General features: G+C 40.7%; 1 protein-coding gene across 1 annotated transcript in view; it reads right to left on the minus strand.

The window, feature by feature from the left end:
- DDX11 (DEAD/H-box helicase 11) overlaps positions 1 to 12931 on the minus strand; it is a 1280855-nt gene that overhangs the window by 290906 nt on the left and 977018 nt on the right. Inside the window, exon 21 of the mRNA XM_044087617.1 lies at positions 6223 to 6372. Within this exon, the coding sequence (XP_043943552.1) occupies positions 6223 to 6372 (150 nt within the window). The remainder of the gene's footprint in view (positions 1 to 6222; positions 6373 to 12931) is intronic.

The following is a 12931-nucleotide window of genomic DNA, read 5'->3' on the forward strand; positions in this document are numbered from 1 at the left end:
GGAGGTAACTTCCTGCTTCCTATTTGTGAACAAGCTGGCAATTCAGCAGGTGACACAGGAGTTTATTCCCAGTTTATTTAGCTTTTCTACTACACCTGAGTGGGAAATTGTGTCAAAAGCTTTGGCCAGGTCAAGGTATGCAGTGCACACCATTTCATCTTCATCCTTTGCTTGGGTGACCTTTTCAAAAAGTCCGCCAGGTTGGGTAAGCATAATCTACCCTTGACAAATCCAAACTTAAACAGGTCCAGTGTTTGGAGGTTCCCTAGGTCATGGTTGATTGAGGTTGGTACGACGTATGGGTCTATAAATGCCTGGGTCTGTGCAAGGTCCTCCCTTATGCAAGGGAATGACTGTTGCTGTTCTCCATTCGCTTGGTACAAAACCTGTATGGAGGCTGAGATTAAACACTGTTGTTAGAGGTGTGGATAAATCGTGCCTCGTGTTGTTTAAGATGCATCCAGGGATATTGTCAGGACTCAACAATGCAATATTTTTAGCTTTTGATATCACTTTTATGACTTCATCTTGTATGACAGCTGCAGGCAAGCCAGTTTCAGGTACATTTTGAGGGATAGACAGAGGGGAGAGAGGGGTAAAGTTTGTGTTAAATTTATTGGCCAGTAAGGCTACTGTATCTTCATCCTCAGTGTAGGTAACATTCACAATCAGTTCAGTGCATTGCTGCATTGTGCTTTTGAGAGTACGGACATAACTGAAAAAATGCCTTCTGATTCTCTTTGGCTTGGATAAATATTTTAGCCTCAGACTTGACTTTGTTGGATTCTATTAAGCTCCTGAGTTGTTTCTTTATTTCAGTGACAAGAGCTCTAACATTCTGGGAATTACTCCTCTTACGTTTCAATTTTCTTTCCTTTTATTATTAAGCTTGTTTATATTACGGTTCACCATGTGGTTTGTTTCTGGGATTTGCCCTGCACCTGTTCCTATGGAGTACAGCTACATTTATGCTGCTGTTTACATACTGACATAGTGCAGTGGCGTACGTTTCTGCATATTCAGTGGAGTTAACTGGGTTTGGTGGGGAGATGAAGCTTGCCAATTTATCACTTAGGAGTAGGTAGCTTGTCTTAAAGAAATTTCTAAATGTACCTTGTGTGGAAGAAATCTCTGGTTTCAATTTTATTTTGAAGCAGGCTGCTTTATGGTCAGACCTAACATGTGATGAAGATATGAAAAGGGCGGTGCAAGAGACTCCAAAATTAGTAAAGACTAATTGTTCCATTAAAGTCCAGGAATCTCTGTACTTGTGCACTAGTGGTGGTATAGGTTTCTCAGTCTATAGTTGGATAGTTTAGATCACCTAGGAAAATGGTACTGGGTATAATACTGATTGACTCTTGTTCCCATAAATAGGCATTATGGCTTTCTTGTGTCATAAAGGGAGTTCTATAGTTAGCTAATACATGGTATGGGACCTCTGTGATAGTTATTTGGACAAGAAGCACTAGTGCATCATGTTGCTTTTCCAGCCTTGATGCGAGTCTCTTCTGGTTGTGGATTGAGATAACTTTATCTTTCTTTCCCTCCTGCTCAGTAGCTGGTCTAAATGTGTAGAAGGCATTATAGCCCTGACCAGCTGGAATGCTCTCTGCCATCTTGTCCCAGTCACTATGCAGATGTTGATGTCTTTCAATGCAGAAAGACTTTTAGGGAGAACAGTTTCTTGTTTAGACTCCTAGCATTGATCTCCTTCATGTTTTCCTTTGCTTGTTTCTTTATGTCGGTAGGTTTATCAAGTTGGCACTGCTTAAAAAGGCACTATGGGACAGATAATGCCTTTTGCCAATAATTGAAATCAGACAGGGGACAGATGAAGGCCATGATCTGTCGATCATGTCCTCCTGGGATGACAATTATTAGATCCTTTTGAATGACACCAAAAACAAAGCCAATTATTGAAGTCAATTCTTTTTTTGCTCATATCACGGCATCATCCTTGAAGAAAGCAGAATGCTGCATAATATTAGGATCATACCTGCCTTGGACACAGTCTGAGAGCTCCATCATGTCTCTGTTCATATAGTCCAAGGAGGAAAACCTCAAGTTATTGACAGTGGCACAAACTATGACGGAGTCATACTGGTACTTGTTGCTCAAGAACTTGAGTGCATGCATGATCTAACGAATACTGGCACCAGACAAGTAACTAACTAACTATGAGTCTACTTTGATATAATGAAAACCTATAATCACGAACATTATTTTCGCAAGAAGAAAATAACTAAACTAAAACTCCCGAACCGTGTACTTTAACTACACAAAACACACCATACCATCTGAAATCCACCTATTTTAAAGTCACCTGATGAATTTGTTATAATGACCACAGATTATAATGAATTCATCAGGTGACTTTAAAATATATAACTTCTCTTCTTGCATGCTTTCTCCTTTGCTTGTTGATGTGTTATCTAAAGGACTTGCATTTGTACCATCCAGGAGAGCTGACCTGGCAAGTACCTTAGTGGATCTGAAAACTTTCACTCGCAAACTGAATTTAATGTTATTATTAGGTAATAATGATTCTATACCACAGAACGTTCATGTTCCTAGTGTGTTTAATCCTGTTTTGCATAACAGTGTTGCCATGTTTGAAAAAGTGTGTGAGTTGGATATTAGGTATGCATTGTGTTTTAATAATCGAAGATTGCAGGTGCTAATATTTCTACTGACCAGATTAATGCTTTAAATGAGCTTAGGAATGCTGACATTAGAATTCTAAAGCCTGATAAGGGGGAGTGGTCTTGTTTTCATGAACCAGGATGATTATTGTTAACAAGATTATGGATATATTGAATTCTGATGCTTATGTACAATGTGGCATTCCAACGTGTTAGATCTCACTTCAGTGATTTACTTATTGATTCTAGAGTTGATATAAGCATTTTCAATTATGTGAACATCCTATCTTCCATCATCCTGACCATATTTGGGCTTCCTAAACTCCATAAAAGTGAAGTTAACCCACCTTTGCATCCCATTGTTAATGGGAGAAATTGTTTAACATATGGTTGTGCGAAATATGTTGACAGTTTGTTGCAGAAATATTTGAAAACTGTACCCCAGATATGTCGTGACTCCTGGGATTTCCTGAAATGTTTGAACTCCCTACCCTTTGTAGCGGATTACAATTTCCTAACCATAGATGTTAGGGATCTGTATACTGTGATACCGCAAATCTTGGGCATTGCTTGGGTTAGGGAGTTTTTACTAAATACGGGTTACCCGGGAGATGAGATGGATTTAATTGAGTATTTACTTGATAATGTCTTTTCCAACAACTTCATCTTCTTCCATGATTGTTATTATTTGCAAAAATCAAGGGTAGCTATGGGCTCCCCTTGTGGAGGGAGTTTTGCGAATAGTGTGATGGCCTTTTGGGAGGAGGAATACTTGTTCAAATGTGATAGCTTTAAGCAACATGTCTGGTACACGAGATTTTTGGATAACATTCCTATCATTTTCAAAGGTGATAACAATCAAGCTGTGATGTTTGTGGATGAAATTTCAAGTTTAACTGAATTTTTAAATTTCACCTTTGAATTTGGTATTGAATCTATCTCTTACTTGTTCATTTTCCTTTCTAAGGATTTTTTGAATTCGAGATATGTAGCTAGAATTTTTAGGAATGCTACTTACTCGAATAACTTCTTTCACTATGACAGCAACCACCCCTTTTATCAGAAAAAGGCAGTGGTTAAAGGCCAGTTAGTGAGGGCGGCCTGAATGGGCACCCTCAATGATGGCTTTTTGCTGGAATGTGAACACTTGAGAAAGATGTTTTCAGCTAGGTTCTACCCTGATGATCTTTTGACAACTATCATTGATGAGGTAGTTGCTAAAAGAAGGTCAAGGTTGGTTTAAAACCCTGTTAAATAGAGAAATAACCACTCCTGACAACATTCAAGTAGATTCTCTTGATGAGGTGGCTATAACTACTACTGATACCAACATGGGTTATACATTATAATTTTGTACACCCTATTCCTTAGACGCTGGATGCATACTTACTTAAGAATACTTAATAAGAACTGGTCCTTACTGACAGAGGATGCTTCAGTCAGAAAGAAATTGATTCATGGTCCTAGTATGATATTTACATGTGGCCTTAATCTTAAAAATTTATTAGAGATTCCTAATGATTACCACAGTGTTAGATTTGGCATGTTTAAATGTGAATACTCTAGGAGTAGCTATCTCCTAACAGTGTCAAATAGGTTTTGTATTTCTGACACTATTTATTATTTGAAAGGCAGATTTAATTGTGAAAGTGCTGGGGTCGTTTACATCGCTCTATGCCAATGTTATGCTGCTTTTTATATTGGAAAGACTGAGAGATACCTCAAGGAAAGAATTTATAAACATCAGTACAGCATAGGCAAGCGTAATGGCAACAATGCCTTGGCCAGGCATGTCATGGAATATGAGGGTCATTCCTTTGAGTATATGGTTACTGAACAAGTAACAAAAAATAAAAGGGGTGGTCCATGGCAATTAATTTTAGAAAGTAGAAAATTACATTAGCAGCTTAAACTAAATGCCTCTGCTTTTCCGGGCCTCAATGAGTATTGCTCTTTGAAATGCATTTTAAGGTTAAAAGCACTTCAAAGGTAAAAAGTAATTTCTTTTTGGTTGGGAGGTATCATAACTAAATTATAATAACTTTATAATGGTTGTTTTTATATTAGTTTTAGCATGAAATTATTTATGTACTTTTGTATTGACATTGTATTTCATACTTATTTTTTATGAGTAATTTGACTGCTTATGATGTCATTTACTGTTGGTGTCATTTCCTGTTGAAACATTTTAAATGGAATAGTGTTTTTTTGTATTTTGTGTCTGAAGCTGGATTATTTGTTCAACTAAAGCGCTTACATAAACTTTTTGGAGATTACCACTGGCTTTGTTTGTTTTTCAAACTTTAAACTTATTTGTGTTTTAAAAGTTTTTTAGTCTGATGAAGCCGTTGTGAGTGAAAGAATGAAAGTGCTAGCTAATAAACCATCTTTTTGTATACTGACGTATTTACTGTCAGCAGGACACCTTCAAAAATGTGGTTTTGTTTTTGTATGTGTGTGTATGTGTTTCTGTGTGTGTATGTATACACACACACACACACGTTGCTACTTAGTCGATTCCATGTTGACATATGTTTAGTCGACAAAATATGATCGACTACACAGATGACTGACAGGTGTAAGAGACCTTACAATTCCCAGGGTCAGGAAATATGCCCTTTACTTAACATTGTGCTATCTTGCTGCGTAGTAGAGTGTCGATGTTTGCAAAGTCAGTGTTTTCTGTTTGATGTGAACATCAACATTTGGGTGTTCTGATTAAATTCAGTACACCCATACGTATGTGTGTGTCTGTGTGTGTGTGTGTGTGTGTGTGTATATATATATATATATATATATATATATATATATACACACACACACACAATATATATAATACACAATCATGTACACACACACACACACACACACACACACACACACACATACACACACACACACACACACACGTGTGTGACTCAAATGCTGTTATTAAACAACTTTCCACAAACTGCTCTTATTTACTGATATTGCCCATAAAGCAAGAAACTTGACATCTATATCTTGCCTCAGCATCTGGGTTCTTTTCTCTCGCCGCACACAGTCCATTACCCCTGTGCTTTTATTCTTTTTCTGTGCAAACTTACTGCAGCCTAGTAATGTTTTTGCATACATAATTAGTCACGGCATCCTACTGTTCCACTAAAAACAATTTCTGTTTCTCTGACTTATGTAACTTATGTCACACAACAGTTGTGCTGAGAACCATGATATCCTTCCTCTATACATCCACACTCTTCAGTAAGTGGGTCTTTTATCTTTAAATATCGTTGAGAGCCTGTAGCAATTCATACCAGTTTTCACTGCATGTCTGCTTTTCCTAGGAAACTGTAAGTGACCTCCTGTCAACAAAAATTATCAGCAGGTTCTGGGTAGTCTGATGCAGAATGACAGGATTTCATTTTTTAACTCTTGTGGATGACTGGATATATGATGTTTTTCTCATATTACGCTCGCTGCAGAACTAACCATTTTCTAGTTTACAGAGTTCTAGCTCCCCCTTGTGTACCATGCGAAATCATAAGTATATTCAAGCAAGATAACAGCTGTGAAAACATCTCAAATATTGAAGACTGACCTTCTTTTTTGCTGATAGCCGGGTAAGTACTCCATTCTTCTCCCAGTGAGTATACACCTGCTTTTCATACTCATAGGATGGGAAGAAACACACAACTCCACCTGGGATCACATTACATAAGTTGGACAGAATCCGTCCCACCTCATCCATCTAGAAGACAAAATCATAGAAACATCAAAGTGGTTGCTAAAATGCTCTATATTAAATCTAATTTTCAATCCAGACATTTTCTCTACTCAAGAATGGAACAAGGGAAACGATCAGGTACAGCAGTGCCCCCCACACACAGAAATGCCATTACAGGTGGTAGTTCAGGCTTGTTATCTAATCATACAGTACTAAAAACAAACAAAAAAAATGTTAAGTAAATGAAAATTAGGAACTTATTGGAATGACAGAGCCTTTTATCCCATTCTGTCCATGATGACATATGGGTCCTCGAGCCTCCACTCGGATCAGATCTGGTAAATTCAGTGCTCTAGCCTCGAGCCGTACAAAATCTTCCCTTTCCAGAATGCCCTGGTCCCCCATACAATCTCAGATTGAGTTTGGTGCCTGATACTAAAGCACACTTGGCACTGGCTTTGATCCAGGAAGGAAGATCCATCAGGTCCTACAGATTGGCATTAGAAGAAGAGCGAGTTGCCATATCGGACAGACTGGACTGAAAAGATCTATTATTATGCTAAGTACACAGCTTTCATATCCTATTCATCCAGTCTGCCCAATCTGACATACGGATCAGGATCCCCAGCTGCCTAACTCCTGGGTAGCCTTATGACAGGAGACATTTCAGGGCAGAGGCTCCAAAGGAAGTTCTGGCTCTGGAAATACAGTCCAACTTGTAATGTTTAATAAACGTGAGAGAGGAACAGCCAGGAAGCTGCTTGACAAATGTCATCCAAGGAAAGAGATGTAAAGAATGCTGTTGAAGCTGCTATGGCTCTAGTGGAATGAGCCGTGGGCTTGGAGGATAAAGATCTGTTATGGAAAGTGCAGATGAAGGAAATACAGTCAGACAACTATTGGGAAAAGGAAATCTTAGTTTCTTATCCAGCCTGTTGTGGGCAAAGGACACAAACAGGTGCTTATCTCTTCTAAAGGGTGTTGCTCTGTGGAGATGAAAACTGAGCTGAACGTGTACATCCATTGCATACATACTGTATTGCCCTTTATTTTGGTAGTTAGGAAAGAACAAAAGAAGATGGATGAGTTGTAAAAGGTTGGTCTCAGAAAATCACTTTTGGGACAAAGGAGGGGCTGGTCTTCAAGGTAACCCTGTCCTCGTGAAACACACTGCAGGCAGAAATGAAAGATAGGGGGTGAAGTTCTGAAATCCTCCTAGCTAAAGTAATAGCTACTAGAAACAGTTTTCCAGAACAGGAATTTTAATTCTGCAAATATCAGTTTCAAATCAAGCTAACAATACCTCCAAAATGAAATTCAAGTCACACTGGGGAGCGGGATCCTTGATAGATGGACACAACAGGAAAGTGCCTTTAAGAAAGGCTTTACATAGTCTATGAGAAGCCAATGAATCCTGAAAGCAAATATGAAAGGATGAAATAGTTGCTAGCTGTACCTTGATAGCAGAAGAACTAGAACCACAATGAAACAAGGCCAAAAAATGAGAACATCCCAGCAGAAGCAGAAAAGGCTTCCATGTTTACAGATTCAGCCCAAAAGGCAAATCTTCTCTATTTAATTCATTCCCTCCAGTAGAACTCTTTTGAATGCAACTCCCAGTGGGTGTGGCTTCAGCCTTTAAAAATTAAGTTATCACCTTACAATTCTAACAAATACTAATTGACACAGGTCAAATATCAATACAGTTGTGTCTGCCATCATGGATACTTCAAGATAAAGTATTTTGATACCTTGTAGATAGCATAGTTTTGAAATTATTAATTCAAATATGAACAGGGAATATTTGACACCTAGAGACGCAGTAGGAAGTAACTGCAGAAATGCCTGGAGAAGTCACTCGGTTGTAATGAGTTAAGGTAATAGACCCTACACAGAGGACTTATGAGAAGCTGTGAGGAAGCGGACAACATAAGAAGGAAAAGATACATCCCCTGCCATCCCAGGAACAGGAGAAACCAAGTGGTTAACTTCAAGTTGGGAGCATCTGGGTAAGGCTCTGGGAGCAGAATGAGGAACCAAGGAGGTTCCTTCAAGTTAAGTTTGAGGAGGGGAACCACATCTGTCTGGGCCAAAAAGGGGCTACGAGGATAACAATGCCCTTGCACTGTACTGCCTTCTGTATGAACTTGGTCAAGAGCAGAACAAAGGGATAAATGTAAAGTAACCCTGGGGGCCAAAAATTAAACAGATCATCCTTGGGAGTCTGTCCCTGATGAGGGAGAATGGCAAAATAACTGCTGCATTTGGTGTTCTGTGGGAGCTGCAAATAGATCACAGCAGGTGATGTCCCAGTAATTGATTATCTCCTCAATGATTGCTGGATTGAGGGACCACTCGTGAGGCAACAGGAGGTTCCTGCTCAACCTGTCTGCAAGATCAATGAATTTTCCTGAGATGCGTGTTGCTGTTAGAAACCAGTTATAGGCCGTCTTATTGCCAAACTCTCATGGCCTCATGACAAAAGAGATCAGATTTGGTTCCCCCTTGCTTCCTTATGAACTAGACTACTGTCAAACTGTTTGTCTGTATGCTTATCACTTCTAGAGGAAGAAAATCCTAGAACTCCTGCAACACAAGGAGAACTGCCCTCATCTCCAGGACATTTATGTGAAGACAAGTCTCTAAGACTGACCAATAACCTTGGACCATTCTCCCTACACAATGGCCCATTGTACTTGCTACTTGGGAGAGAACCTGGAAGTTAACATAATGGGATGAGAAAGAGAGGTGAACTTCTGAGACCATTGTGATTGAAGCAGCCATTGCAGAACTGTCATGTAGAAATGAGTAAACTGCACTACTAATACTGATGACGCCATGAGACCCAATAACCTCAAAACCAATCTTGCCCAAAGGCAATTGAACTCCAGAAGATTTGTACTGCAGTTCTCAAAGATAAAATACTGTCATGTGTAAGAGAAATCAGAGTTAAATGTCCAATTGGCATCCTAGAAAGATTTAATGTTGGGTGGGAATCAGGTTGGATTTTCCTAATCTGCATAGGGAAGCACATAGTTGACAGTAATCCCTGTCTTTCAGAAGAGATTTCTCTGAAGAGGCAGCCAGGATCCAGTCATCTTGGTAGGGGAATATCTTGAATTCCAGGAGTCACAGATGGGTGCTACTACAGGCATGCATTTGGTGAACACCCTGGAAGATGGGGTGTAATCAAAAGGCATGGCTCTGAACTGGTAATAACTGGCTCCCAAGCAGAAACTCAGAAATCTCCTGGACTTCTTCACTATTTTTATGTGAAAGTATGAATCCTGGAGAGCTATGAAACACATCCATTCATTCTTCTGAAGACACAGAAGAACTGACTGCACAGGGACCATTCAAAAACAGTTATTTTTTGACGTAGTTGTTTAGGAGCCTTATATCCAAAATGGGCCAGAGGTCCTCCAATTTCCTTGGAACCTAAAAAATTGTCAAATAAAATCCGGACTCAAACTGATTTAGTGGGACCTCTCAGATGGCTCTTTTGTTTATATAGAAAAGAACTAACCCATTGCATAGCGGTCTTTGCCTGACTGGGAGGGACAGCTGGCAACCGAAAGGGGGATTTCCAAAAATGGAACATGATAACCTCTGGATATAATCTCTGTTACTCAGTTGTCTTGTGTGATTACATTTGGTTTATCTGCTTGCAGATAGCCCTCAGCCGGCCTGATTATCAAAGTCTTGGGTCCTGTGTCGGTTGCTGTCTCTTCTTCCATGATGTCAGGTAGTCAGGGGTGTAAAGCATGCAGCTGACGCCATTACATCAGTTTTTCTTGCCCCAGATGTCAGGTGCCCCCATAATGGGAAGCAATTATATACAAGGTTACATCTCCAACTATAAGCAAATACCCTAGAAAGCTTAAATACAGTAAACAAGAACAGAGGTATAGCAAATAGAAGTCAGTGGACTGGAGGGAGGGTAACCACGACTGCAACAGTGAATGCACTCGAACATCTACATTTATGGTAAGTGTACACAACTGTACTATGTTCTTCATGTTTCACTGTTGCAGTCATTACATTTGGATAGCTTCCCAAAGCTAAGGAAAGGAGGAGGCAATTAGTGAGCATTAGGACCAACAATTAGGCCCTGCAAGAATGCAGTGTCAAAACCAGCTCTGGACTTAGAGAAAATAGGCAAGTGGTAATGCTTGGTGAAGGTATGAACAGAACTCCAGGTAGCAGCTTCTAGGATGTCCCTGGTAGGAACACCTCTGAGAAAGGCTGTTGAAGTATATGCAACCCTGGTGGAATGTGACCTTATCCCCTATGGGGTAGGTTTTCCATGGTGCTTATAGCAGAAATTAATGCAATGGCCTATCCATTTAGAAATGGTTTGCTTTGAAATGGCTTTCCCCTCTGCCCCTGCAGCAAAGGCAACTAGCAGCTGTTCAGTTTTCCTGAGAGGCGTAGTCCTGTCCAAATAAAATCTAAGTTGTCTGTGCACGTCCAAAGAGTGCAGTATTCATTCTCCTTTGTTCTGTGGATTAGAAAAAAAGGTTGGCAAATGGACTGATTAAAAGCCACACTGGATACCACCTTGGGCATAAAGGAAGGATTGGTCCTGAGGGACACCCTGTCTGCATAGAAGATGATGAAGGGCTTTACTGCCATGAGTGCCTGTAATTCAGACACTCTTCTTGCTGAAGCGATGGCTAGAAGGAAGGCTGTTTTCCAAGAAAGGAATTTCAACTCTGCAGTTGCAGCTGGCCCAAAGGGAGGTAGAGTGAGCTTCTCCAATAAGGTCCTAGGCTGGAGTAGGGGCTCTCCTGGGTGGTCTTAAATTTTTGGCCCCTCTGAGGAATTGCTTCAGCAGGGAATAAGAGAAGAGGGGTGGTTCCGTATTATAATGTGCTGAATGGCAGAGGCATGAATTTTAATAGAAGAAAAGAAAAGGCCCTTGTGAAGCATCTCTGTTAAATATTTTAGACTATGCGGTAAGCTGGGCACCGTTGTGCCCATCCCCTGAGTTTGGCTCCAGGAACAGAATCTTTTCCACTTATCAGCATAGGATTTTCTAGTACTAGGCCTCCTTGCCTCCAGAATGACATCCATCACTTGTTTACTGAGGGATGGTAACGGAGAGATCAGGTAATTAGCCAGGCTGCAAGGTTCAAGGTTTGAAGCTGGAAGTGCAGAATCTGGCCCTCCTGCTTGGACAGCAGGGAAGGGGTCTGAGGTAGGTGCCATGGTTCCAGCCGTGATACACTACGCAAGAGGGGGTACCAGTGCTGGTGTGGCCAATCTGATGTGATGAGTATTGTCCTTGGTTTGTCCTGTTTGATCTTTAGTAGAACTTTGGAGAGGAGAGGAGAGGCAGAGGGAGAAAGGCATAAATTGAGATGTTTTCCCAGGTGAAGGACAGGGCATCCACTTTCCAAGCTTGCCTGTGGGGATTCCTTGTGCAGAATTTGTCCAATTGGTAGTTCTGGGGGAGGCAAACAGGTCTATCTCTGGGCTCTCCCATTTGCTTCTCAACATGTTGAATATCTTTGGTTCCAGTTTCCACTCGTGTGGGTCCATGAGGTTTCTGCTTAGGTCATCTGCCAGTGAATTTAGCTTGCCTGGCAGGAATGCAGCTTGTAGGTGCACTTGGTAGCTCAAGGCTGTGTTCCACAGACCCATGGCTAGTCTGCAGAGAGGGTAAGAGTGGGTCCCCCCTGCTTGTTTATGTACCACATAAAAGTGGTGTTTTCTGTCTTTACCAATAATTGTCCTGGAAGGATGTCAGAGCATTCTGTACAGCTAACACTTCTTTTTTGATTGATATGTAGGTGCATTTGACTCGAGTTCCATTTGCCCTGAATGCACTGCCCTGTCAAGTGAGCCCCCCATGCATAGTCTGATGCGTCTGTTAGGGTTTGGGCGGCAGGGGGTAGAGTGAATGGCAGTCCTTTGTTGTGGTAGCAGGCCTCTGCCCACCAAAGGAAATCTGTCTTTATACAAGGGATGATAGGAATCACTGATTCCAGGTCCTGTGAATGTTGACACCATAGGCTTTTTAGATACCATTGTAGTTCCTTCATATGCAGTCTTGCATATGGAATTAGTAAGATGCAAGAGGCCATGAACCTCAGAGCTTGCAGTATTTTCCTTGCAGTTAGCTGGGTCTTTGTGGCCAGTAATTTGAAGTAGGCTGTCAGATAAACTTGTTTCTCTGGTGTGAGGTAAGCCATCTGGGAAGTTGTGTTCAAGCTTGCTCCCAGGAATACAATTTGTTGGCAGGGTACTAGATGAGATTTCTTTTCATTTATGGTGTACCCCAGTGAGGTTAGCAGTTTCTTTACAAATGCCAGATGATTTAACAGTATGTCCTGGCTTTCTGTCTGAATTAGACAATCGTCCAGGTATGGGTATATCTGAATATTTCTTTGCCTGCAGAAATGCAATGACTGGAGCCAGGCACTTTGTGAATACCCTGGGCGCAGTAGATAAGCCAAAGGGAAGTGCAGAGAACTTATAGTACATGTTGCCTGCTCTGAAGCGTAGGTATTTTCTGCAAGAATCCCTTATTGGGATGTGGAGGTAAGCTTCCTTTAAATCCAGTGTTGCCGACCAGGAG

This window comes from Protopterus annectens, chromosome 11.part0 (genome assembly GCF_019279795.1).
Source record: "Protopterus annectens isolate FY-2018-M chromosome 11.part0, PAN1.0, whole genome shotgun sequence".
Taxonomy (NCBI): Eukaryota; Metazoa; Chordata; order Ceratodontiformes; family Protopteridae; genus Protopterus; species Protopterus annectens.